Raw genomic sequence first — 27,921 nt, forward strand, 5'->3', positions numbered from 1 at the left:
CAGTAGAAATACATGGAGCATATTTCATGTAGCAGAATAGACTAAAGGGTAGTTAAAGAAAGTACTTGTTAATGCAGCCAGGGTCAATCTTAAGGGAAAATAAGCTTAAAATAATTTTCTCTAAGCTTTCATTTGATTAATAATTTTCTGTGTATGTACCTAAAATATGCATCAACATGCATTTTTATCATTTCAATTATAATGGTGTGATTGGCTAAATGTAAATTCAGTCTAATTCTTCCATTTATGAGTGCTTACTCCATGTCAGTCATTGTAATAGGTGGTGGGTATATAATGGCAAACAAATAGACAGGGTCTGTGCCTACACAGTACTTATGTCCAGTCTCACTGAGGGTCAGAGCGTGTGTATGAGGACATCCAGCGTGTAGGACAACGTGCTACCCTCTGCTGGGGAAGCACAGGGCACCTTTGGAGCTTCAGAGGAGGGCCCAAACCAGAGGGAAGTCAGGGAAGCTTCCACAAGGAAGTTCATAACCAGGCTGGAATCTAAAGGAGGAATGGATGTAGGTAAGCAAGAGGAGGGGATGTGGAGAAGAGGAGGAGATGGGGTGGAGGAGGGGAGGGAAGGAAGAGCATTCCTCAGCAGAAAGCTCAGTATGCTCAGGGCATCACCTGTTAAAGGAATTGAAAGTAGTGTTCAAGGTGAGGTGTGCGGGGAACTGAGGATGCAAAGAGCAGAGGCCTGGTACATTGACAACCGCACCAAGTGGTTTGGACTCTACCCCAAGAGCTGGGAATTCACTGAAGGGCACCACATGATCTGCATTTTTCATTTTGGACACTCAAGGGCATGTTGAGTGGAAGGTGGGGGCAGTGAGAGGGCAGGTCATTTGCCCATGGGGGTCAGTGGGAGGCTTGACCCCAGCATGCCAGGGAGGCTGGAAGAGTCACTGTGAGGAACAGGTGAGCAGATGGGTTAGAGCAGCAGCTTCTGGGCCAAAGATGAATATTTGAAATCTGCATCATCAGACATCATGGAGGGACATGGCCCTAGGGATGTGGCAAAGCGCTGCACTGGCATGGTTGTGGTTCATTGTGTCCCTTGCCTTAACTGAACTGAGTTGAACTGAGTTGCATTAATTGAACTGGAAATGCCAATAAAAGTGGAGAACAAAAACTGCCCAAACCAATTCTGTGGATGATAGAGCGCCAGCCATCCTTCGTTCTCATTACAGTCAAAAGTCGGCAGCTCCCCCGTTGACTTCACGTATTTGCTATTTATTCTTTGAAATCGAAAGCCTGGAAGAGAAGCTAATTAATTCCCTGCTGCCAGGAATCAAGGAGTCAGGGTTGGTGGGCGAGGGGGTAGTAGGGCAAGATTTACCCGAGCGGTTGTTTTGCAGCCTTTGGGAGGCCAAGTACCTCAGTCCCGAGAGTCACAGGGGAAGTAAACACCGGGCCAGGCAGGAAGGGGGAAGCGACCTACCTCGTGGGGAGGTAGACATGTGCCTGTAGGCTTTGCTCAGTGAGGAGCTGAGGCTGGAGGAGCTGCGTGACTGGTCAGGGGTCAGAGAGCGAGACATGGAGGATATAGAGTAGGTCTGTCTGACTCCAAATCGGTGGTCTTCCTGCTCCAGCAAGGCATCACCTGAAGTGAGATGCTGAGGGCCTGGACAGAGGTGGCAGTGGCCCTGCCGTGGCCGTCTGCACGTGGCACACAGGGGTTGGGGGAGGCGGCAGAGCGGTGGTGATTAGTTTATGTTTATTAAACTCCCCGTAGATGAGGGGCCCTCTTAGGGACTAGGAGTTGAGTTAATCTCACTTTCTGACCATCTCCATGTGGGTATTTGTTGCTGCAGCTGAGATACACCATGTCATGGTTTGAGGCAACTAGATACATTTCCTGCTTGGCAAGGCCACACTTTTGGGCCAGGGGGCCCTCTGAGAGGCCGTTGAGTCTGCCTGCGTTCATCCGGCATTCAGCTGGAAGGCTTTCCCTTCCAGCTCAGTGACAGGGCTGGCTCTTGGGGGACAAGGGCACCATGCACAGGTGAAGCCATGCGTTTAAGGTTTCACCAGACATGCAGATGTCAGAGCAACCCAGATCGCTTTGGCCTCCCTCCTGGAGAACCTATGCATGCCTAATGGCTGAGCACACGACTTCCGTTTTCTCCTCTCAGGGCAGTGACTCACGGTTTTTTTATGCTTTGTCCAGGTGTGTACCCTTCAGCTGAAGCACCACAGGATGCTGACAGCAGCCGGAAACTGGCTCATCTACTGAACTCTGTGACGGATGCTCTGGTCTGGGTGATCGCCAAGAGCGGCATATCCTCCCAGCAGCAGTCCGTCCGCCTGGCTAACCTGCTGATGCTCCTTTCTCACGTCAGGCACGCCAGGTACAGTCCCTGCGGGGGCCGCTCCATGGGGTGCGTGGTGGGAGGGGGCTGTGCACATGCCCAGAGGAGGGTGAAGAGCTTTGGAAAAAGGGTTTTGCAACTTTGAGATAGATAAGGCAGAATTGCCACCTTTAAGGGAAAAGAACCCCTGAAAGGGGAATGGGGTGCATCATCAGTGCACACACCTGTAACCAAAGACTGGCCACAGCGAGCACTGAATGTGGCATGGTCCTCATAGGAGCTTTTTATGGTGTCCTGTGTGGCTTATCTGTTTTTCAGTTGCTGGGGCTTTTAGCTTGTTTATGGAGCTCTGAAAGGGGCAGTTAGTTCCTCTCCTAGAGTGAACTGCCACCTCTTTCTGCACTAGCCAGGGCTGGGGTCCTGAGGTCTTTTCCTGAAGAGGTTAAACCCAGCTCCTCTAGATCAGCTCTGAGGCTGGTGATTTGGGGAGGTACACAAAGGCTTCCCCGAGAGCTGTTCTTTTCTTACGAGAGCATCAGGATGTTAAGAGTGAGACCTAAGAGAACTAGCGAGCCCAGTAGGTTTGGGAAGGCAGGGCGTGGGTAGAGTATTCAGGAAATGGACGTTGTGTGCGCTCGTGGAGGGGGATGGTGTGTGATGATGGTTTCATGCTGGTACCATGTGGCTCAGTGCTTGCTGTCACCTGGGAGGAGGGTAGCCCTGCCATGGGGCTGGACGAGGGGACATGAGGATGGAAGGTAGGTACTCCCTCGAGGAGGAGGGAAGCCTAGGGGTGGTGAGAAAGGACAACAGACCCCTCGAGAATTTTACCAAGGGGGAGGAAATGGAAATGACCTCTGCCTCTGTTTCCTCTTTAATGATTACTCAGCACATGACCATTTGCAGAGCAGAAGCAGTCCATCCTTATTAATCACAGATTCCCTGTTTATGAATTTGCCTGCTTGCTAAAATTTATTTGTAACCCCCACATCAATACTCATGGCACTTTTGAGGTCACTCGAGGCCACGTGCAGCGTGGCAAAAAATGTGAGTTACCCACACTTACGTCACCAGCAGGGGTCACACGAAGTGCTGCTCTGCCTTCTCGTTTCTGCTCTCATACTGCAAACAAGGGTCCATTACGTGGTCTATTTAGTGCCTTGTTTTGCCGTTTTTGTGCTTTGTTGGGGATTTCACTGTCTAAAAATGACCCCAAGCATAGTGCTGAAGTGATCTCTAGTGTTCCTAAGTGCAAGAAATCTGTGATGTCCCTACAGAAAAAATATACGTGTTAGATACACTTTGTTCAGGCATGAATTTTAGTGCTATAGGCCGAGTTAAATGTTAGTGAATGGACTCTATGTGTTAAATAAAGTGTCTATATAACAATAACTCAGAAGAAACAAGGTTATGTATTTTTTTTTTTTTTTTCCTTTTTGCGGTATGCGGGCCTCTCACTGTTGTGGCCTCTCCCGTTGCGGAGCACAGGCTCCGGATGCGCAGGCCCAGCGGCCATGGCTCACGGGCCCAGCCGCTCCGCGGCATATGGGATCCTCCCAGACCGGGGCACGAACCCGTATCCCCTGCATCGGCAGGCGGACTCTTAACCACTGCGCCACCAGGGAGGCCCAAGGTTATGTATTAATGGGCTAATGAAAATGTTGGGACCAGGACCTCTCAGAACCTAACCCTGTATTTCTCCCAGTAGCAATGGTTCAGTGTTTGTGAAGACCGTGTAGACATAACTATGGTGAACAGCAGGACCCCATCGCACTATGTGCCGGTGCTATCAGGCCATTGTGGGTGGGTGGTGGGACACCAAGGTCCATAGGACATTGTACTTGTCCTTACGTGTAGATCATTGGAGGAGACAGATGCAAGAACCATAGCTAGCAAAGGGCTGGAAGAAGCGCGGGGGTGGGGGTGGAGGACCGGCTCTGTCGGGGAAGATGTCAGACTTCCCTTGGCTGCTTCAGGAAGGAATCTCAGCACCTTTTTGTCCCCCTAGTAACAAGGGCATGGAACACCTGCTCAACATGAAGTGCAAAAATGTGGTCCCCGTCTACGACCTGCTGCTGGAGATGCTGAATGCCCACACACTTCGCGGCAGCAAGTCCTCAGTCACAGGGTCCGAGTGCAGCCTGGTGGAGGAAAATGAGAGCAAAGAGGGCTCCCAGAACCCCCAGGCTCAGTGATGGCCAAGCCCTGAGGTGTGGTCAGGCTGCAGAGGAGGTCAGAGGCTGAAGCGTGAACTCCAGCACAAACCGTGAGCCCCATCAGGAGGGGGCGGGCTTCATCGGCTTTCTGCTGTGTGACCCCTCATATGGCCCCTCAATACCATCCTTCCCCGACCTCCCTACTTCCCAGGAGTCAGGGTGAGAAAGCCAGTGCTCCTTGTCCCCAGGGGGCACGTTTGAGTGCAGAGTTTACGTCTTGCTTGGCCTCATTGGATCTCGTCGTGGTCCCTCTCACTTCCCATCTCCCTCCCACCCTTTGGAAAACATCTTCTTACAGCTTTTGGAATGACTGGTGGAAATCTGACTTGGAAGCGTTGTCAAGTAGAAAGGGGAGAGAATGTGGCACATGCACAGGAAGGGGACTAAGGCTTATTGTGTCACTAAACCTGCCTGCAGAATTAGCCCTTTGTATGCTGCCTTCTGGACCACTTGATCGTAGGATTGAAAACCACGACGGCAGTCAACTAACTGGTTCCATGCACCTACCTCACAGGCCTGTGAGGACAGATGTCACATATTGCTGTGACTCTATCCAAGGCCAGAGGGAATGTGACCTGGGGAACCAGTGGTCAAGCTCAGATGTGAGCCACGTTCATCCCCCAAGACCTTGCTGCCGCCTTCATGCAGGTCCACCCCTCTTGGTTTGCATTCAGAAAGCCTACAAATTACTTGGTGTGTGTGTGTGTGTGTGTGTGTGTGTGTGATCACCTTCATGGAGGAGTGTGGAGATTTAAATACCCCTACCCCTGGAATTGCCCTTTGTTAAAACTCTCTTGTCCCAAGGGGCCCAGTGTGTGTGCTAGAGAAAGGAGCAGTGTTTGCAGGAATGGGGTTTCTCCTGTGGGTGTGGGTCACAGCCACAGTGCCCCCCTGGGGCAGCCACGAGTGCTACATCAGCCACCCAGGGGAGACAGGGACACTTCAGGCTGTGTGTGTGAGGCATGGTGTTGCACGTAAGGATGAACAGCTACACACACATCAGTGTGTCAGGTTCAGGGCCAAACCGTATAGACGGGGTGAGCGTACCACTTGAACAAGATCGTGAACTCTATTTAAAAAAGAGAAATATTTAGGGTAAGTATTTATAGCAAGAAAATTCTTTTATACCCTAGGGCTCTTCTAGAATATTTTCTTATCAGAACATTTATATGGTGGGCTGGGTGAAATAAAAAGTTAGTAAAATATTAGTTCTTATTCCAAGTGGAACATAAATAGGACACGGTGACAAAGCTCCTTGGAAATTACAATTTTAACTCAATTTTTAAAAACTGAAATTTTCATACAAATTTTCAGGAACATAGTGAATGCATAAAACGAGTTACATCTATACTTTGGAAGAGAGTAGTTAAATAATCGTGTGATTTTTGCAATGTTTTTAAAAATTACCTTGTGATAGGAGATTAAACACACTTTCTTTTTGAAAATAGTAAATACAGAAATGTGCTATAGCCACAGTAAACCAAAGTCATTAGGAAGATTACATTCAATAAGGTTGGTTTCTGCCAGTGTGATCTTGAATAATTCTTAATTTTGATATCAATGCAGTTTTACTAAAAAAGTTGAGCAAAGCTGTATCAGAAACTCTTGGCCATGTACCTAGAGAACACACCATTGTCTGTATTCTGGGGTGATTTGAAATTATTCTTAGTGATTCGTTGCAGCCTCAGCAAGATTGAGTACAGCAAATATATTTGATTTTGTAGGAACGAGGGAACCAGTGTTTTTCAGCAGGTCACTTTTCTTTCTTTCCAGCCAGTTTAGGAGCCCCCATGACAAACAAGGGGATGGAAGCTAGAGAGTGGGAAGCGGGAGGCAAAGGAAGGCAGCCGTGAACAGTTGTTTGCCAATGAAATTCTCTTAATTGTATTTCTAAAAGAGAGTACCAGGTTGAAAAAGCAAAAATTAAAACAAAACAAAACAAAACAGAATGAGGGCTAAGCCGCAACCCCATTACTATGTAGTGAAGTTTTGCAGGTTGGATTTTGATGCCAAGGTAGGCAACCGATTTGTCTCAGGTGTCCTAGCACCTGTCTGTGCCGCACCCTGTGTGTTATCTGCACGGTGCACGCTCTTATGAAAGCTCCTCCAGTGCCCACTGCCCATTTTCCACAGACACTCCTGCATGCTTCTTGGGGCTGCTTGTTTCACTGCATTTGGATTTAGCCCATGAGGAGCATGTAACACTTTTGGTCATTTCTTCTTGGCTGTGGTCTCACCTAGGTGTGCTGAGGAAACTGGTCAGTAAGTCCAACCTGAGAGGCCGCCCTGGTGCAAGGCTGTCTCTTAGACTGGGGTCTGGGCCAAGTAGGCAGCTGAGATAATAAGGTCTGTAGTTTAAAGGTGTTCTTTGTTTTGAGTATTCTAGGGCCCTTTCCCCCTTTCAGAGGAAGTGTGTGAATCTGTTCCCAGCTGCTCCAAACGTGTCCTCTAAGGATGACAAAGTGCAAAGTCAGGCTGCTGTTTTTCTGGGTTTTGAGTAGACCCTCCATGTCCATTTTAAAGATTAGCCATTTCTCTTTAATAGTGCTTTCTTAAAAAACAAAACAAAACATAGTGCTTTCTTTTAAACGTCTTCTTTTGGGGGAGGGTATCTACCCACCCAGATGGTCCATGGGCAACTTAAATTTCTCCCATAGCTAAGCACAGTGTTTTCAAGTTCAGTTTTTAAAAGGAATTAACTAGAGAGGATAGGACCTGACAACTGTAAACAAGAATTAAATTGAGTATTGGAAAAAAAATAACCCACCCAACTACACTTTATGTATTGTGGAAAAAGGATGCTCAGCTTTGCCTTAGACTCGTATGGTGAGATTCCTTTCCTACATTTTGGTTTGTAAGTGACCATTTAATAGGACAAACTTAGTTGTGGGAGATGAGTGAGATTTGAGCTAAATTCCAAAAACATGAGTGTCTAATATGGGAATCATATAGACAAATTTTAATGATAATTAACATGGAATATTCTTAATACAGAAACCACTAGTGCAGTGTTCACGCAGGTTCCTGGGAGAGCTGGCAGCTGCTGAAAAGGACCCACATGGGCCACCCCAGGAGAGCCGCACAGTGAGTTGTCCACATTCCAACTGCATCTCCCTACGTCCCCACCACATCCTCTCCTTGTGGCCTCAGGCCTGTCACATGCTCAGTGTCCACCAGGACTAACTACAGAGGATTCAACCCTAAAATAATTTTTGAAGAGATTTATCTTCAAAAATTGTGGTGGGAGCAGCAGATTAAGTTGTCAGCTCAAGAACATTTCTGGAGGGTCTTAACTATTAAAAACAAAACAATGCAAAATCAACAAAAGCTCTTCAGTGAGACAGTCTTTATCTGGATTACTTCCTCTGCTAACTCAGCTGGAAGACCAATTATTTTCAGCTTCACTTAAAAAATATCAGTTCCCAATTCTTGGCAGAGCTACGTTCTATATTCATATCTATAAGCTATGTTGAAGCACTTCTAGAATGTTCTAGCATGGGAAAACCGAGTTTGGTTGTTATTTAAATCTGCTAAGAAACTTGCATATATTGACACCTTTTCAAATTCAAAGGTGAACCTTCAGTTTCTAGTCTATTTTGAAATGAAACATTTTTATTTAAGATTTGACACATTTCTTTAAACTGCTAAAAAACCTTAAAAAGACATAATAAAGGTTATATGAAGGAAATGATAAAAATATTGTTTAGTACCCGAAAATCGTATTTGTGGAACATTGTGTGCCAGGCACAGTGCTCAGTGCCTCATACATTCATATTTAATCCTCATACTAACTGCTGTTATCCCAGTTTTCTGGCTCTGGAACCTAGAGTCTAAGCAAACTTGCTCAAGGTCACACAAGGGAGTAAGTGACAGAGCTGAAAGTAATCATGCGGTTTAAAAAAACTAAAGAATACTTCTAGACTGCAGAATCCATTCGTCAAATGCAATCTGACATGCGTGGCTACTCTGGTTTAAATGGCTCCGTTTCCAGAACACCCTGTAGAAGAGAGTTCAGTCCCATCTTTTGTACACGTGTAAATTAAAGCCCGGAGGGGTAAATGGACCTGCTGAAGGTCATAAGACTACTTAACGGCAAAACTGGGACCAGAATTCAGGTCTTCTGCCTGCCTGGCCAGCACTGCTCCTGCTACAGACTTGCTTCCGTAGGAGTCTGCTGCTTGAGCTGAGTCTCGGTGCTTAGAGGAGAGACGGTTACATTATGGTTGCATTCTACTCTACCCTCTGCCTCCTCAGCTTAGATGGGGTCTGTGTGAACCTTTACAGAAGAGCAGCCATGACAGGCGGGAAAAAACAAGATGAATTATATCATTCCTACCCTCCCATCCTGGGCTCAAAGCTCGCGGGTGGCACTGCCGTCACGTCCTCCTATCATCATTTTCCCCAGATGTGTTGCTGTGAAGTAGATTCACTGGAAACTTACCTGTGTAAAATTCTCACACCTTTTAGGCACTGATGCTTCCCCGTGGAGTCTAGTCTACTGCAGTGCAAAACACATGCATTTATTCCTTACAGCTCTCCAAGTTGCTGGAACTTTGGCTCAAAGTGGTAGCTCAAAGATGTGCATTCTCTGCAGTGTTATTCTTATAACCCTTTTTGTTGCGTTGGAGTCAAGGATCCTTTTTCTTTTCTTTTTTTTTTTTTTGAATGCTGAGGGTCCTGTTCACTTGTGGGGCCAGTCACTGTTATGTGGTGGTGGGCTTCCTTTAAGGGAAGGACAAAGCTCTGACGATATGCTAGCCCAGAACAGTTCCTGTAACTCTACAATCTGTGCTGCTGTGTTTCTCTTTCTGTACTGGGTGTCTAAGTGCCATGACTGTAGGTCCTGTAACGTTGTTATTCAGTGGTCCTGTGTACCTCAGAGCCCACTGGCTGGCTATAACTTGTCATGTTTTTCAGATGAATGCTCTGTACCATTAAGCAGGCTTTTAAATTTGGGCCTTTGGACAAATGAACGTCTGCTGTTGTGTGAAAGCAGATTTTGAAATCTGCTTTCCATTCCTCCAGGTACTACTTTTTCTTTGCTGTGTGCCTTTAATGTCTATGGAACTGTTGCAGAAAGAAGTTTAATGTGACATAAGCTAAATAAAGTGTTTTTTCATAATTTTGGTTTTAAAAATGTATTTGTTGGGAGTATAAGAACTTTCAGTAATTAGGCTAAGTAGTCAGTGTTCCCATTCTATTCTGAATTCTATTCTGTTTTAGGTTTGCAGAGCCCTTTAAGAATTTGATGAAAAGCACAGACTCTTCCTGGACAAAGGTACATAAACAAAATGCTTACATACAGTTTCAAGAGTTAAGAATCTCTGACTTAAACTGCTGAAGACTTTTTAAACAGCAGCAATTTAATCTTTAGCTGAGTAATCTCACACCTGTGATTTATGACCAAAGGCATTGTATGCTCAAGTAAAATGCAGCTCACAAATATGAAAATCCTGATATGCAATGCACCAGTTTGGGGGGTAATTTTCTGTAATTACCTCATGTGAGTCAATTAGTATTCTACCCCACGAGAGATGGAGAGAAAAGTAATTCCTTCATACTGACGCTAACTTAATGCCAAGAGTCATTTGAAAATTTCTCTTGCACGTGGGGAATGGAAGATGTAAAATCTCTTGAAGGTGTAAAACACAGATTATTTCATAACAAGAGCTGGGGAACACACTGAGCTGTGGGTGAAGGAAGGCTTCCCTGGGGTAGAAGCCTGGAGTACAGACTCAAGACTCAAAGGCCTCTATCCTGAGAGTTGGTGTGCATCATTAGACTTGAAAATGCAAATGACACTCTCCTTTCTCTGCAACTTGGACTTGCCCCAGAGTCCCTCCTTACAGGCAGAAAAGGTCTCTAGAGTAGTCACCTCCTTTGGGCTGGAAAGAAGGGAAGGAGGTAGAGATATTCTGCCTTTTGTCTCTGGAGAACCTGGAGCAAGGACCTTCTAACCAACTCAATGGCTCAAAGAAAAAGTTTGGGTAATATTTTCACTTAAATTTCCCTCTACGGTTATTGTAATCCATGAAAAGGGATGGATTATTTCAGAGTTAAAAGAGACTTTGAGGTTGCATGGTAAAGCAGTACCTTTGTGTCCATATCACTTCCAACAATTTGGTAAACAGTTCTCTTCAGCTGGTCCCTTTACATAAAGCCACTGGTGAATTGCACACTTTCTGGGGTGTCTGACCCACAGAAGGGCCACCAGTGCTGAAATCTGGCCTTCATCTACTGACAAGCTTCCTTGGCTTCCCCAAGGTTTGCACTTTGCAGAGAAGGAGAGAGGGACCGAGATTGCTTCGAGTCCATGGTGTCTCCCGAGTGTCAAGAGATGCAGGTTAAGAGCAGGTAACTGAGGAACTGGGTCAGTAACAACTTCTTTTTTTTTTTTCATATTCTTTTTCATTATGGTTTTTTTTTCTGGCTTTATTTTTAACTTAATTTTATTTTTAAATTTATTTATTTTATTTATTTATTTTTGGCTGTGTTGGGTCTTCATTGCTGCGCGTGGGCTTTCTCTAGTTGCAGCGAGCAGGGGCTACTCTTCGTTGCGGTGCGCGGGCTTCTCATTTTGGTGGCTTGTCTTATTGCAGAGCACAGGCTCTAGGTGCGTGGGCTTCAGTAGTTGTGGCACGTGGGCTCAGTAGTTGTGGCACATGGGCTCAGTAGTTGTGGCTCGTGGGCTCTAGAGTGCAGGCTCAGTAGGTGTGGCACACGGGCTTAGTTGCTCCACGGCATGTGGGATCTTCCTGGACCGGGGCTCGAACCCGTGTCCCCTGCATTGGCAGGCAGATTCTTAACCACTGCGCCACCAGGGAAGCCCCTCCATTATGGTTTATCACAGGATATTGAATATAGTTCCATGTGCTAGACAGTAGGACCTTGTTGTTTATCCATTCTCTGTATAAAAACTTATATGTGTGAACCCCAGCCTCCCACTCCACCCCTCCCCCACCCCTCCCCCTTGGCAACCACATCTGTTCTCTATGTCCGTGATTCTGTTTCTGTTTCATAGATAGGTTCATTTGTGTCATATTTTATTTTTCAAAAAAATATTTATTTGCGCTGGGTCTCAGTCGTGGCACACAAGATCTTTAGCTGAGGCATGCAGGATTTTTAGTTGTGGCATGCAGGATCTTTTAGTGGCAGCATGCAGGATCTTTAGTTACGGCATGCGGGCTGGCTCTTAGTTGCGGCATGTGGGATCTAGTTCCCTGACCAGGGATTGAACCCGGGCCCCCTGCATTAGAAGCACATAGTCTTAACCACTGGACCACTAGGGAAGTCCCTGTGTCATATTTTAGATTCCACATATAAGCAATATATGGTATTTGTCTTTCTATTTCTTACTGCTTCATTTAGTGTGATAATCTCTAGTTGCATCCATGTTGCTGCAAATGGCATATTTCATTCTTTTTTATGGCTGAGTAGTATTCCATTGTATATATGTACCACGTTTTCTTTATCCATTCATCTGTCCATGGACATTTAGGTTGTTTCCATGTCTTGGTTGTTGTGAAGAGTGCTGCTATGAACATAGGGGTGCACGTATCTTTTTGAATTATAGTCTTCTCTGGATATATGCCCAGGAGTGGGATTGCTGGGTCATATGGCAACTCTATTTTTAGTTTTCTGAGGAACCTCCATACTGTTTTCCACAGTGGCTGCACCAACTTACATTCCCACCAACAGTGTAGGAGGGTTTGCTTTTCTCCGCACCCTCTCCAACATTTGTTATTTGTAGACTTTTTAACGATGGCCATTCTGACTAGTGTGAGGTGGCAGCTCACTGTCGTTTTGATTTGCATTTCTCTAATAATTAGCGATGTTGAGCACCTTTTCATGTGCCTGTTGGCCATCTGTATTTCTTCTTTGGAGAAATGTCTGTTTAGGTCTTCTGCCCATTTTTTGGTTGGGTTGTTTGTTTTTTGTTGTTGAGCTGTATGAGCTGTTGTATATTTTGGAAATTAAGCCCTTGTCGGTCTCATCGTTTGCAAATATTTTCCCGCATTCTGTAGGTTGTCTTTTCGTTTTGTTTATGGTTTCCTTTGCTGTGCAAAAAGCCTGTAAGTTTTACGAGGTCCCATTTGTTTTTATTTCTATTGCCTTGGGAGACTGACGTAAGAAAACACTGGTAAGATTTATGTCAGAGACTGTTCTGCCTATGATCGCTTCTAGGAGTTTTACGGTGTCCTGTCTTATGTTTAAGTCTTTAAGCCATTTTGAGTTTATTTTTGTGCATGGTGAGAAGGTGTGTTCTAACTTCATTGATTTACATGTGGCTGTCTAGCTTTCCCAGCACCACTTGCTGAAGAGGAGACTGTCTTTTTCCCATTACATATTCTTGCCTCCTTTGTTGAAGATTAACTGACCGTAGGTGTGTGGGTTTATTTCTGGGCTCTCAATTCTGTTCCATTTGGATCAGTAACTTCTAATCACACTCTTTGTTTGGGTGGGAGATAGACAGTGGTGCTGGAAATGGAAAGCAGACGGCTTTGCCTGTAACGTTTGTTAAACACTATGTGTTAGTTCACTCTGGAGGGAGCTGGGAATACAAAAATCTGGGTGAAATGATCCTTTCACGTCCACCTTCCACACTGTGCTGCCCTCATCGCCCCCTACAGCATTGGAGGCTCACTGCACGGGGTAATCACCTCCTATACAGGTGTGGGTTTCTAGATCTCATAAGTTATTCTGTACAAAGATAAATAAGTAGAATATAAAGCTTAGCTCAAAATCTGTAAAACCCGTAAATCTCCTCAAATATTTAAAAAATAATTTTTGCTCTATGGAAGATTACACATAATGTTTAACTGCTTTGTAATATAATCTAGTACGACAAAAGTATGGCTTTTTTGTTTTCTTTTAATGAGAAACATCTGAGTTGTACATACCACAAACAGCTTCAAGTCTCTGGACCAACCCCCCACCCGCCCGTGGCCAAACAGTTAAACAAAACCTGAAGCACCACTTTAAATGTGAAAAGTCTTATAAAATTAACTTACAAAAATGTCCCTATCAAGTCTGTAGTTTGTTTGGCATTTACTGTACATTAGTCAAAAAGCTCAAGCTAAAATCTGATTTTTAAAAAAAAAATCAAAGTTTACATTATTCATAGATTCTGCAGTGTTAAAAAATATGCACAAATAACCACATCCATGCAATATAATTTCTTTAAAAATTTAAAGCAATATAAAAGAGCAGACCTAAGTACTGAGCAGAACATTTTGGTTTTATAACCTGTAGCTCCAAGATTGCTGCTGATTGAAGTAAAATTAACTCTAAATATTTTAAATATGATTGTTTCAGTCAATCAGCCAAGGGCGCGTGTGAGTTTCTGAACCATTTCTGAGGCGGAATCTGCTTGCTTGTTTCTGTAATATGTATTATGTGATGAACACTGCTGTTCACTGACCATATTCACTACATTTTAATAATGTGGTTTGACAAATCCGAATTCACAAAGTGCTTGGCTCTTCAGGAAACTGCAGTTTCCAGAGATCCTGAAACCAATCAACTAAGCTTTGCCAAACTGCCCGGGGTGATGGCCACCCAGGTTCCCTGCCCTGGGGGAAGGTCATTTGAAAGCCGCCCTGGGTCCTGAGAGAGCTCTCTCCGGTCATGCCCAGAGGGAGGTGTCCGCAGCAGGTGGTCCCTGGACCAATGCTCAGAGTCACCCACAGATTGGTCTGGGGCTGTGAGTCGGGCACCGCGCAAAGAGGCTGGTGGGTGTGGTGCTGCGGCCGGGCCGGCTTCTAGGTGGGGGGTGGCCCATTGGTGTACCTCAGCATGGGGTAAAAGGACCTGGCAAAGTTGTTGGCCTGAGTGCAGCTGTAGTCCTCTTCGGAGGAGGGGAGCAGGCAGGCCAGGAGCAGCAGCAGCAGCAGGAGCAGCTGGAGGGGCAGCGCCGCCCTGATCACCCGCGAGAGGAAGGAGCGCTGGGGCCGTGAGCTTTCGGGGCCGGTGGGGCTGGGCACCCTGGCAACAGAGGAGGTCGAGAGCTGATCGGGAGGTTCCGGAGGCAAACCCCACTCCCGTGACCTGACCCCCCTGCTTGCGTAAAAACAAACATCAGGGCCTGAGATTAAAATGGGGCCCACGGCTGGGATTCAGCTTTGGAAGGGAAGCCCAGCCCCTTCCAAATGGAAGAAAACAAGAAAACCAATTTTTCCAAAGACCTTAACAGTGGCATTAGCAAGCCTGTTGAGGGGAGAGGAGTGTGGGACAGGGAACCCATTGCTGGTGTTGTAATGCTGTTACCTGCTGGCTGTCTTGTTCTTGTCTTTTGTAGTTATCTCTGCTCTGAGCTGCTAGACAAAAATAATCCAATTAGTAAACTGAAGATAGTTTAGTCCTGTCAATGATAAAACGTTCCTCCCTCTTAAATTATACATCTTTCTTAGGTTGTCTTCCTGCCAAGCTTTTGAGCCTAGAGTAATACATTTGAGATTACTCTCTGAAGTAAGAAATAATTCAGTTACACTAGGGAGAGTTTCACGTTCCAGCCTGTTGACCTGTTGCCACGGAGAGATCAGGAAGCCCCTTCAGCAATGCCAGGAGGGTTCCCAGCTTCCACAGCCAGCACAGTCCCACCAGGGAAGAGTACTGAGCACAAGAAAGCCTTTCCATTAGGTATTAAAAAGTTTTGTTTTGTTTTTCATCTTTGGAGTAAGCTGCTCTACTGACCAGCAGGTTGAAGCAGAAGTCTGTGCTATCATGAAATACTGGATGGGGCCTTGGAGGCCCAAGTCCCTGTCATCTCAATAACTTTCAAGAATAACCAGTGTCATTCGCCTGGCAAAAGGGGGCTCTCACCTTGGCTTGGGGAGCTGGCACAGGTGTTGCTAGAGGCTCTCCAGGGTCTGCTTCGTCCAAGCTGGGCAGAGGCGAGTCTGGGTTCTGAAATCCACACCCCAAGAGTTCAGTTCGGGGAAACAGAAGGCTCTGAATAGTCTCAAGAGCACAAAAACATGGTTCCTGCAGGTTCTTCATCGCACCGCTCATCCCTTCCCCACTGTGATCCTTCTAAAAGGAGGGGCTCTTCTGGTGCGCTCACTCCCCCCTCTAAGAGGGCCTTTCTCAGACGACAGGGGATGGAAATGAGGTGAGGCCAGCCACTTGCATTAAAAACCCAGGGCACATAACATTAGGAGGGGGACAGAAACAGCTGGACAGTGAGCTCGCGGTGGGTGATGTAATCACCTGGCCACATAGTCTGGGCTGCACGGGAGGAAAGATATATACTCTGGGATGGAGGGGAGGGGGGCTGCCCTACGTCTGGTGAGTCCATTTGTTCTGAGCTGGATCACATTTTAAGAGAAGAAGGTAGACAAATGAGAGAGTGGTCAGAGGAGAGTGACCAGGACAGGGAGAGGACCAGAAACCATCGCGTGAGGACAGTGAAGGCGGAGAGGACGGAGGGACCCGGCTTGGTTTCCGCAGATGGGTACTGTTGCTGCCTCCCTCTTACGAATGACAAAGTGGCTCTGAAGAGCTTTGGTAACTTGTTAGGGCCACACGGCACAAAGGGGCACGACGCCTCTCTGACCGCTGCCACATGCTTGCGGCCTCCCTCCCCAGGCAGGGCTGCCACACTGCTTTCCCATTTGCATACATTTTTATATTTAGAAGCTACAAGGGGACTCACCTGGCTTCGCTGCAAGGACACTAAGTCTTGGGACACTTGCTCAAGCAACTGTTTGAGTTTCTTCTCAATAACATGGACTTTCTCTTCAGCCTCAATGTAGTCTTCTCTGTGCCCCTTGATAAGCAGGCTGCTGGAAATCTCTTGTAAGGAGTTTACTTGAGGTTGACGCTCCACTAGCTCCTTTTCCAGTTGCTAAAAATAAAAACGTGTCAAACAGTCGCTTATCGAAAGGGAAGCTAGTGTGGCCGGAAGAAGCTTTCTCCGTGCCAGGGAAGTTCCAGGGTGAGTGGTGGCTGGTACCCAACTCAGAACCACCTTCTTCTACCTGCCTGCCTGTCCTCAAGCCTGGCGTCACTTAGATAGCAAGTTGGTTACACTCTACCCCTATTTTTTATTTTATTTTATTCCTTCTCATTCTAAAGACAATAGTGATGCTGGAGAAGTTAGAGGAAAGGAGTGAGGGGGGTGGTGTGGGAAGACTAGGCCCTCATCCCCGATGGCAGGAAGTGGACAAATTGAGAAAGCGCAGCTTACGCGTACCATTGAGAAGTATAAGGAATCAAGTGAATCTGCTTGTGCGGTCTTGCTCGATGTCTAACGTGGTAGCCGCTGGACAACGTGTGGCTACTGGACGTGATTAAAAGCTCAGTTTTAGTCACAGCAGCCACATATCAAGTGCTTGGGTGCTACCATGTCTAGGAGCTGTTACACTGGACAGTTCAGCTATGGAACATTTCCATCACTGCAGAAAGCTCTATTAGAGCTGCTCTGGACACGGGGGCTTTACGAAGATTTTAGAACAAAAAAATATTTTTTAAGCAATGACCAGTGTTTTGATTAAAATGTTTAAAACTAAACCACATACAAATATATGGATAAAAATGTCACCTTGAGTGCAAGTGAGAATATATGGGGGTCTCACCTTGGCTTGCTGGTGAAATAAATATATGAAAACACAACTACCCTCCCAGAAGAAAGACTGTGTATGTGGCTATGGAAAACTCATACAGCTCATCATGACTGTCAGGTGACTGAACACCGTGTTTCCTCCCAAATGAGCTGTATTCACAAGGGAAAAATACTTCAAAGGGCCTTCAGTTTCTCAGGATCCTGCCAAACGCCTCTGTCACCGGTTCCTGAGAGTCTTGAAGACTCCCTGCTCCGGGCCACTTTCGTCCCCGCACTCACCCTGCTTCAGAACAGCGCAGGGATGCTCAGTAGACACCAACCAGAACCCGAGGGCAGAACACCATGTGGGCGTCGTTTGCAGAAACGCCAGGCGAGGCCACCTAAGCACTGACCTCCCGAAGAGGCCAGTGGTGGCGCAGGGCCCCTAGACTTACCAGGAGCTCCTCCCGACATGCCAGGAGGGGCCGGGGGTCTGCCTCTGGGTCAGTGACACAAGCCTCCTGCCTCCGGCTCTCGGCGCTCGCTAACCACAGCAGCAGGTTTTGACTCAGCTGGTGAAAGTCCTTAAAAACAGCAGACGTCAGAGCACGTCCCTTTCTTAGACTGTGAAGGCAGGTGTGCTGGGAAGCAGCGTGCCACTGCTCATCCATCACCGTCATTTGCTCTGCTGGTCCGTATCCAGTGAATACAAGGGCCAGATTTAAACTAAACGCCAGGGCCCCCAAATGAGGGAAAGCAGGGCAGGAGAGCGCTTGGCCCTGTCCCAGGAGGCACGCTGAATTCTGCCACGTTAAAAGTGCCGGCAGAAAGGTGGGGCTTCAGAACACCCCGCCTGCTATTACTAGGAAGAGCACACAAATTATTTAACACATCTGCTGGATTCACTGGTCAAGGGAGACACCCCAACAGGACAGACTATGGCCCAAAGACAGTGCTGCATGTGGTTGCTGGTGGGCTTCTGTTTCCTAGGATGGGGTCAGAGCTCACCTGTTGGGCATTTACTGTGTGGCCGGTACTGGGTCAAGGTTATGTGCATCTAGTCCTAAAAAGAACCCTGTGAGGTAGGCCCTGGAATTATTCCCATTTTCCAGATGAGAAAACTGAGGTCTAGAAGGTGCAGTGTTTTCCCCACAGTCACACGGCTACTAAAACTACAGAGCTGGGTTAAACTGCTCCTTGTTCTAGGGCCAGGTCTCTTAACACTCTGCTATCCAGTGTTCCTGGCAAAAGGACAGACACAGGGCAGTGTTCGTGTGACACTTCCAACCTAGTGAACGCTTGCTGGAACCCTTACAGTACGGGTGGGTCTGGGCAACACAGTGGGAAATGCAGGGCACGTGTCGGGTCTCTGAGGCAGCAGGTGGGCCACTTTGGAAACAAATGATGAAGCACATGCTTCCTAACGCAAACCATATTTGGCTGCGCGAAAGCATCCTGAAGATGATAAACATCTCTCTTCTCCCACCCACGTGGGCCTGGCTGTGCACGGGACTGGGCCTTGGGCACCGGCTGGGTGCTGAGTCGCCGTACCTGGCACTGCATGAGCGACAGCCGTAAGCCCTCTCTCCAGCTCTCCACCGCACCCTGGGCCGCGTCCCAGCGCAGCCGCAGCTGGCCGACTCTATCCTGGAGCTCTTCGGAGTCGGTGCTCTCAGTTTGCAGAAATTCCTTGCTGCTCACGTTGACAGAAACCACTAAGGCCTTGTAGGTGTCAAAGGCTTTTAGTATCTCCTACCACAGAGGGAAAAGACTGGGTCAGGCACCCTGTAAACAGTGATGTGGGGTTCACTTTGAACCTCAGTGGGGAACGGACCTTCCAAACACTTCTCTAAGCCGTGGCCTGGCATACAAGAGCAACGTCGCCTGTCACTGGCTGGGAAGCCTCAGGTAAGGGAGCTGCCTTACAAGGTCACGACTTGGCTGGCCAGATGACTGGGCTGAGAGACGGGGCCCGTCTCCCAGTGGACCAGCTACACCGCAGGCATGAATAGACCCTGCTGGCCTCTGTCTGACTTAATAACATTTCTGGATCAGATTAAAAGTCTTCTACATAAAGCACACATAGTTATCCTGCATTCGCCCCAGAGTATCGCATAAGTGTTATTCCTTAGGATGAATGGTAACCCCTGATATATCAGTGCACAAAGTAAAACAATAGTACAAATGTGAAGACTGCCTGGATACCTCAAAACTCCTATCCTGGGTCTTCTTGGGAGCCCAGGCTCATGTTCAGAGCACCCCCAAAGTGCAGGGCTCAAACTGCCCCTCCCCTGCTCCCTGGCTGTGTGGGTGACAGCTCCTAACTGCGTAGCAGAGTAACCGGTCAGGCCGCAGAATCGGTCAGTAGGTGCGCTGTCCTCCTCCTCCCCCTCAGCACGCCACCCCCCGTCCTGCCTGCATACAGTTTGGAAGGGTGTTTTTAGGCTGCCTGTCCATGGCCGGTGGGGGGTCCCACAAGAGTCTAGGGGTCCCTCAGCAGTCAGATGGGAGCCACACCTCCCCAGCACTGCTCTGGGCTTTGGGATCATCTGGAGACGCTCCTCTGAATGAAAATACAAATCTTCACCTGGGTCCTCGCCAGTTACAGAAATGAAGTGCGAGAGGCTACTAACCACACAGCGAGCGTGTGCGAGCCGCCCCCGACGCGGCAGGCAGAGGATCTGATGTGCACATGCGTTCTGAAGTCCTCTCCCCCTCCACGCCCTCACTCACCTTCAGCCTCTTCACTCGGAGTTCCATTTCCTGCATACCAGAGGGAGGCTTTGCCAGCTTTAATGTTTCCAGCTCTGCTTCAGTTTTTTCCAGCCACGTGGTGATGTCGCTGATATCAGAGTTCAGCTGCTGCAAGTTTTGTTTTATTCTGAGTTTACTGTGAAGTTCTTGCGCTTGGATCAACTCCCATCTATCAAAGGCACCTGGAATAAAAAGCCGCCAATAAAAAGAAGCAATAATGCAAACAGATTTCTCTGCTTCCAACTAATTCAGCGTCACAGTGATAAAACCTGCAGGGGATGCTCCTTGCAGGAGCCTTGGGGTTTGGGGGTTATCACGTCCCTCAAGTGTGGAACAGCACGTTTCCCTCGCTCTGGTTCAAGGCCTGTGCTGCTGCACTCCCACACAGGCTGGGACGAAGTAGGGAGCTGCTAGGAGGCCCAACATGTTGCCAAGATGCACTGTGGTTCCAGGTGCAGCACTCCAGTTCATGCTGTATTTAAGGCACTCTCAGGATTCCCTGGTGGCGCCGTGGTTGAGAGTCCGCCTGCTGATGCAGGGGACGCGGGTTCGTGCCCCGGTCCGGGAAGATCCCACATGCCGTGGAGCGACTGGGCCCGTGAGCCATGGCCGCTGAGCCTGTGCGTCCGGAGCCTGTGCTCCGCAACGGGAGAGGCCACAACAGTGAGAGGCCCGCGTACCGCAAAAAAAAAAAAAAAAAAAAAAAGGCACTCTCCTCCCTGTCCATGAATGATCAGGTCGATGCTATGAACTTGACTTTAGGCTCAGCTGAGTCATGACTTTCCTGGTCTCTCGAGGAGACACCCGACACAACTCTTTGGTCATCATCTTCGTGTCCGATCTTCACATACAAGCGAAGTCATGCAGGTAAAAACAGACCCTTTATCATGAGGCTCATTTTGTCAATATTTAGAGAATAAATAACAAACAGGAATTTGTTCATAAATACAAGTCAGCTGATTCTAAAATAACATTGGCTGCTATAGGCCAAGTTCAGCAGTTCTGGTGAATTATGTAGTTGGTCAATTCCTAATCAATGTTCTGTTGAGCAGTGTCTTAAAGTAAATGTCCAGCTAACCCAAAACACAGTCTCTACCTCATAACAACGGCCCAATTTAACTGTACCTGACTGCTGCCCGGTGAGAGCAGCCAGGCCCTCGTCTTCCTGCTGTGGGCCGCCAGTCAGGACTCTTGGATCTTCTTTGCCACCTTCAGTCCCTGGAGACAACAGCAGCTTTACCTAGAATGAGGCAATTTTTATGTTACCACCTATACATTTTAAAGGCGTCTGAAGAATGTCTTGGTTCATATCAACAGGGAAGAAATGAAGATATAGGAGCCCTTTCCTTCGAAGGGTAACTTGCTGGTAATACAGAGGCGCTTTAGTGTATGGGTAGCATTTATAAGCAGCAGAGCTGATGGCAGAAATAAAGCTTCAGCAAAGGCGCAGGGGGAGGGGTAAGCAGGTAAGATGTCAATATTGGGAATAAAATGGCCTGATTTAATTTGAGGCTTCCTAACACTCCTCAATCCAACCACGCAAAAAGACTTCAAAACAATCGTTGAGCTTACCAGACTCTTATTGTGTTAGCGCTTTTACATTTGCACAGTGTTTTACAAAATTTTAGTTAACCCTCCCAGTCACTCCGTAGAGCTGGTTGGCATTATTATCACCGGGAATCGGAAACAGAGCACAAACCTTCCTCCTAGGGTCATTCGTTACCAAGAGTTTATCTTTCACTGTACATATTGACTCTTGTGTTATCACAGAGCTGACTGGGCTGTTATCTCAGGACTTTCCAAAAATAAATGTATCTTTTTTTTTAGAAAACTCGTGGTTTTTGGATTGTGTCCATACGGCCTATTTGTGTGGAATGAAAAGAAAAAACCCAAAAACCTTCAGATTGGGGGTAGCAGACACACACACACACAAAGGGCTGAGCTTTTGAAGTGGCCAGGTAAGGAACACAAGCATAGTTACCGGAAGAGGCCAAACCACATGGTCCTGGATGCAAAGCAAAGGTGAGGTGCTGGGGGCTCTCCCTCCAGGACTGTCAGGTCTTATTCGGCACCACAGAGGGACAGATTAAAAATGATAACTGCTTGCTAAGCAAGAGGAAGAGTTTCCAAGTTGGGCACAGGCAGCCCGTTATCAAATGATTGGGGTCTGACCGTGTTTAGGCAGAACCTTCTCCAACTATCTAGCAACATTCACTCCTCCACACAGAGGGCACTCTGACAACCAATCTAGTGATGCTCACACCACTTCTGGTTTCTCTAAGAGATGACACTAAAAATGTGTGAGACGTCTTAATTTCAACTTGCTCGTCACTAATTCTCTGTACTGAGAATGATCCGGGGCCAACGTTAAATCCTCCGCAGGCTGGCCCGCAACAGCTGCGTAGCCAGAGCATGGCAAGGGCTCGTGTTGCCTGAGGAAAGAGCAACTAAGAGGGAACAGTCACTGGTTTAACAACAATGACAAACCATATACAGTAGTGGTAACAACAATAACAATAGTGGTGACCACTTCGAGGGCCTCCTTTATACCTTCATACACATTAATCCTAACAACAATTATGTAAGGTAGGTTTATCCTCAGGTGAGGAAGGCTTACAGAGGCAAGGTAAAGTGTTTACGGTCCTAGAGCCATTTACTGGTAGGGCAGGGAATCAAACCCAGGTCCACCACTGCACACTGTCAAACCTTTCTGAATAGGAAGTCACAATTTTCTGAATAGGATGTGTAGTCAAGGTAAACATATCAAAGGTTTGGGAGTGCAGGAGCGGCTCAGGAAGGCCAGCACTTTGTTTCTCCACTGTTTGCACGATGACTGACTCAACAGTAATAATCCCTGTCATGGCACATCAACACTCAAAGACGGTGTTTGGCCAGACAGCTATCTCTAAGTCTAGTCAGTTATGCCAGAGTTCTCATGAAGTATGTCACCATGGGAAAACCAACCCAAAATATGCCTGGGGAGTGAGCACAAACAGCATACACCCAAAGCTCTCTCCCTTTAAATATTTTAACTATTACTCATGCACTTGGGTTGTGCTCTCAGTGGGGTCAAGACTTACGTAGGCTGGTTTATAAGGGGTGCTGGAATCGGAGGGGATGGGCTGGACATTCCTGTCACCTCCCATTTGTTTGTAGCGACGCTTGCGGCAGGGAGGGCTGTCAGGAACATGCCACGAGTGGCCTTCAGAAATGGATTTACCTGAAACAAAAAAAATAGCAAGTGACAGTCCATTCTCTCCAACCAAAGCATTCATTTTTAGTTACACAAAAAAGGTCATGGGTAACATGGCATCAGGTTATAGTATAACATGAGTTCTGCAGCTTTCCTTGCAAAGCATGCATGTTTGCAAAATGTCAGTATGTCCCAGAAGGGAATGAAATGAGACTCATGCAACTGAGCGACACTGGGCCTTCACTAGATGGGTTCACAATGGAGCACAACAAACACATGATCTGCTGCGGGATGAGTGGCCTTTTGGAGCCGGGGGCTCTAGCGGTGGGGGGCGCTGGCGGCAAGGACAGGTTTGGGGGCCAAGAGGACTGAAGGCCTCTTAGGAGTGAGGGAAGAGTGAACATCAGGATGGACTGGGGACCAAAGGGCCGCTCGTGGCTCTCCCCAACCACTGTAGGTGGGGATGGGGCAGGGAATGAAGATCAGAGCTGCAAGTCAAGGAAAGGGAGGTGTCTTCTCCTGCGGCAAAGGCAACAGTGCCCTCACCCCCCCACCTCCCCACCCTCTTCCCAGGAAATCACCGTAAGCAGGGTAGTAGTTCTAAACCAAGCCACCATGAAGGAAGCTTGGCCCATGCCACAGGGCTTGAGTGAGATGGAGAGAAAAATAAAAATTTTAAAAGGCACCTGAAAAATTCCCTTCTGCACAGGCCTGAAGGGGAGGAGAGGGATGGCGTGGAGACTGCTCTGGTCTGGGAGGGTTTTGTATGGAGCACGAAGCTATGTGTGAGTACGGCAGTGCAAATACACCATGACACAAGGACCAAGGCGCATGGTGTCCACAGAAGGCAGAGGTCAGACATGACACGGGAGCGAGGTTTAGGATGCAGTGTGCACCACAGGACGCTGCCATGTTGAGACGCATGCACGGGCAGGGGCCTACCAGAAGACGCTTTCAAAGTTTTTGTGGTCATTTTAAGATATGCCTCAGGATTTTCAGGGATTTCTACATCTGAAAAAGAACAATGTCATTTTCCTCACTGCAGGCGTCTGTAGATGAATGCCCAAGTATTAAGTTAAAACAGTAGAAACATTGTCACCTGGGAGGAGAAAAGTCACTACCCTTTATCTGTTTTATTAAAAAGCTTTAAAGAACCAGAAGGAATTTTTCAGTTAACTCCTGACCATCCGAAACAGCGGCGCGGGAGGGGAACGAACTGCGTAGAAAGGACAGAGACACTCAATCTACTGATATTCTGAAAAACTCAATTGAAAAGGCCACTGATGAGCCTCCCGTCTATCGAGAGCCATTAGCAAACAGCCTTCATGTCCCAACGTGGACTTTGTTTATTTTTCCCTTTCATTCCACCAGGAATAGGAATGAGCCAGCCCTCAGGTAGGTCAAAGGTGGGCAGGACAGACACAGGAAGCCACAGGAAGTCTGGGTCAGCCACAGCCTGGACTCTGACCACTGAGAGCTGGCCGTGTTGCTCAGGTGCTAAGGACTTAGCCGTGTGGGTCCATACCTGACAGCGCACTGTAGTACGGGCCCTCCTCGTCTTCTTCGTGAGAGGAGGAGCCCCCCACGTCACCTGTGTGATCCCACTCCAGCGGGATGGAATCCACGCTGACGGGGGTCTCACAGCCGGAGCGCTCGGGCCCTGGCGCCGGGGGCACCAGGTGACAAAGGGACTGAGGGGACGAGGGCTCCTCGCTCTCTCTCCTTTTACGCCAAGAGTCGTCCTGGATCTCTCTGGGGTCTTCCACATCCGTTTCATTCTCAGAGGCTTCCTTTTCATCTTCCAAGCCCTAGAACGGGGGTATCCAGTTTTCAGAATTAACCACTGGGAACTGGCGGCTTCTGAGTAAGTATTGGCTCTATGTTAGTAAGTGTGGAAAGAGCACTTTTCAACTCAGCTTTTTAAAGCAGACTCACAGATACAGAGAACAAACTAGGGGTTACTAGTGGGGAGAGGGAACTGGGGAGGGGGCAGTATAGAGGTGGGGGACTAAGGTACAAACTATTCGGTATAGAACAAGCTACAACGATATATGGTACAACACAGGGAATACGGCCAATATCTTATAATAACTATAAATGGAGTATAATCTTTAAAAATTGTGGATCACTATACTGTATGCCTGCGACTTATATAATATTGTACAGCATCTATCTATACTTCAGCAAAACAAAAACATAGTTTTTTTTTGTTTTTTGTTTTTAACCATAGAATAAATCATTGTTAACCACGCACAGTAACTTTCCCAATTCTTTAAAAGTGGAGTCAAACATCCACTTCGGGTGGCCCAGCAGCCTCGCGTGCGGGGCAGTCCCTTACCGACGCGTGGGAGGTGAGCCTCCTGTGGAATCGGGAGACCCTGCCAAACACTTCCTGGCAATAGCGGTGCAGCTCCTCCAACTCATCCTCAATCAGCACGGCATCCAGGGGCTCACTCTTCTGAATGAGCTGCTCCCCAAAAACGATGAGCTGATCGATCTTATTGGTATTTAATGTAATTTCCTGCTGGAAACCCTATATAGAATATGAGAAAGAAAGGATTTCAAACTTAAGCTTCATCAGTTTTCAACTAAGTGACTCCAAAGATTTAAGAATTTAAAATGATCATACGTATGTATTTTTTTCTTCCCCCTTCTGGGCGCTGACTTTTCCAGTTACAATGATTCTAAAGTTCTGACATGGATGAACCTTTACTGTTACTGGGTGTGAGGGACAGACCTTGTCTTATTGACGCTTGGTAGAATCAGAAAATTTCCCATAGTAAGTCTCCACCGGGCATTTCTGCTGACACAGTAATAATGCTCATTGGTGCCGTTATACCGTGGAAGGCAAATTTCCATTTCTCAACCTCTTGTATTATTTAGCCAAGGAGGGAATTATAGTGCAATTAAAGTGTAGTACAGACATTTGTGACAGTGGGAGAGAAGATACCTGTTCCTGGTCCCACTCTTTTCTTTTTTCTTTTTTTAAATGAGAGGTCTTTTATTTTTTTAATTTATTTCTAAAATATCTATTTATTCATTTGGTGGCGCCGGGTCGTAGTTGGCAGCATGTGAACTCTTACTTGCGGACATATGGGAACTAGTTTCCCGACCAGGGATCGAACCCAGGCCCCCTGCATTGGGAGTGTGGAGTCTTACCCACTGGACCACCAGGGAAGTGCCCTGACCCCACTCTTGAGAGACAGTTTCCTCCTGCTACAGCCCACAGGTTGCACTCGACTCAAGTGCTGGAGAAACAGCATCTTATGAAGTTCTGTCTGGAACCGCAAGAGCGTTCTCCCCTTGGATGATTACATACGACAAAGAGAAGAAAGGGCCTCGTTCCAATACCCCTTGACTGTAAGGAACAGTATCCTTGCCTGTGATAACCTGGCAGTTCACAGGTGGATGCAGTCTGGCTGCTCTAACACTCCTGGAACCTGCTCTCAGGGTATCAGGTGAAGTCTGTACCTGGCCGGCTCTCCCCTGCCTAGGTGCACTCTTTGGGGAGGTGCTAAGGAAGCAGGCCTTACGTTCAGCTGGCGCATCTTGTCGTCGGCATCGCTCTCCGAGAAGTGCTCCACGTTGGTCAGCTGCAGGTCCATCTCCGTGAGCCACACCAGAATGCTCTCCCTGGTCCCCTCGAATTCTTCCCTTTGGTTGGTGAAATGCTGCGAAAGGGTGAAAAAATCACGTTTGTGTTGATGGCATAACGGGAGTTCAGGCAGACAGCAAGGTCATTCTCAGAAGAGGGGAAAGGGAGCCCAGGGTACCCCCGGAGGCCCACACGGCCAGGAGCCTGGGGTCTGGTCCTGGCTGTGGGATACCAACAAGCCCCCTAAACTTCCCTGAGTCTCAGCATCTGCTGGTAAACGAGGTGTGGGAACGTTGACCGTGATCTCTAAGGTTCTTGCAGCATTTGAAATTCTAGAATTCTCTAGTCTAAGTCAGTGATTTTCCCAGTCTGTCCTCTGAGGAACATGCCCCTCTCAAAGTCCAGGCCAGGCACTTGCCTGTTTTCAACTGTTAGCCTCCTGTGGGAGCTTTTGCTTGACAGAAGGATTTAGTAGCTTCAGGATGGAGAAGTATTGATCTCGGGGTTGAGCCTGGACTAGTGCCCCATTTGCCTTCACTGATATAATTCCGAATATATTTCTTCAAACAAAGAAAACCCAGATTTATCACCTCCAATTAACGAGGCCTCTTGGGTTACCACCTCATAGATGGGCAGCTGATTCTCAAACAAACATAGTGCCCAATGAAGGTTTAGGCTGGTCACAGTCAAATCAAGTCAGCAGGAGATAAAGAAATTAATGCAGGGGGGTTGTGGAAAAGCTAGCCCATTTCTTCCTGAGAGGGTTAAACAAAAAATCCAGATTTTCCTCTTAGAATGGTTTCAAGAGTCCTCTGCCTTAAGAACAGAAGCAAGGATTAAAATTACTTCCTGTAGCCACAACCCATACCGGTCCTGTCAGTTTACACCTGGACTCACAAAGGTTGACACATGATGTCTTCTGAGTCACAGAAATCTAAGGTGATGGTTCACACCCCAGAATCAAACCCATCATTTGAGGTTAGACAGCTGCTCTGAAGTTGGGAGAACTGTCACTGTCCCCAACCCCCAATACAGAGCGGGGGGCTCTGTCTGTTCCCTCACAGTGCAAGAACCAACGGGACACACAAAAGCGGGCAGATGGGCAAAAGGGGCCTGGTCCCAGACTAAGAGGTACCTTCGCCAGACCCGGTGACGGCAGCACCCCAGACTCTGGGCAGTGCGTGGGCTGACGTGACACCCTCAGGGGTGACAGGAGTCAAAAAAAAGCAATGTGTTGGTAACACGATCCCTTGAATAAGCTCTGCCTGAGAAACCTATTCTGAGGCAAATAACTTCACTTAAAA

General features: G+C 47.4%; 2 protein-coding genes across 4 annotated transcripts in view; one reads left to right on the forward strand and one right to left on the reverse strand.

The window, feature by feature from the left end:
• The window catches only part of ESR2 (estrogen receptor 2), a 181,185-nt gene that overhangs the window by 41,898 nt on the left and 111,366 nt on the right, over window positions 1-27,921 (forward strand). For 2 of the 3 annotated variants that reach the window (XM_060096040.1, XM_060096042.1), the window contains 2 exons: window positions 2,177-2,357; window positions 4,327-4,513. In XM_060096040.1, coding sequence (XP_059952023.1) covers window positions 2,177-2,357; window positions 4,327-4,513 — 368 coding nt within the window. Of the gene's footprint in view, window positions 1-2,176; window positions 2,358-4,326; window positions 4,514-27,921 lie in introns of those variants that run through there. The other variant, XM_060096041.1, reaches the window with a different exon arrangement.
• The window catches only part of SYNE2 (spectrin repeat containing nuclear envelope protein 2), a 345,609-nt gene continuing 331,888 nt past the window's right edge, over window positions 14,201-27,921 (reverse strand). Inside the window, exons 104-116 of the mRNA XM_060096039.1 lie at window positions 26,556-26,693; window positions 25,361-25,555; window positions 24,548-24,830; window positions 23,965-24,033; window positions 22,910-23,049; window positions 20,955-21,069; window positions 19,809-20,011; window positions 18,627-18,827; window positions 17,531-17,659; window positions 16,188-16,379; window positions 15,356-15,439; window positions 14,801-14,850; window positions 14,201-14,518 (exon numbers count right to left, since the gene is read on the reverse strand). Coding sequence (XP_059952022.1) covers window positions 14,296-14,518; window positions 14,801-14,850; window positions 15,356-15,439; window positions 16,188-16,379; window positions 17,531-17,659; window positions 18,627-18,827; window positions 19,809-20,011; window positions 20,955-21,069; window positions 22,910-23,049; window positions 23,965-24,033; window positions 24,548-24,830; window positions 25,361-25,555; window positions 26,556-26,693 — 2,022 coding nt within the window. The 3' untranslated portion in view covers window positions 14,201-14,295. The remainder of the gene's footprint in view (window positions 14,519-14,800; window positions 14,851-15,355; window positions 15,440-16,187; window positions 16,380-17,530; window positions 17,660-18,626; window positions 18,828-19,808; window positions 20,012-20,954; window positions 21,070-22,909; window positions 23,050-23,964; window positions 24,034-24,547; window positions 24,831-25,360; window positions 25,556-26,555; window positions 26,694-27,921) is intronic.

The sequence above is a fragment of the Mesoplodon densirostris genome, chromosome 4, assembly GCF_025265405.1.
Source record: "Mesoplodon densirostris isolate mMesDen1 chromosome 4, mMesDen1 primary haplotype, whole genome shotgun sequence".
In the NCBI taxonomy this organism is placed as follows: domain Eukaryota; kingdom Metazoa; phylum Chordata; class Mammalia; order Artiodactyla; family Ziphiidae; genus Mesoplodon; species Mesoplodon densirostris.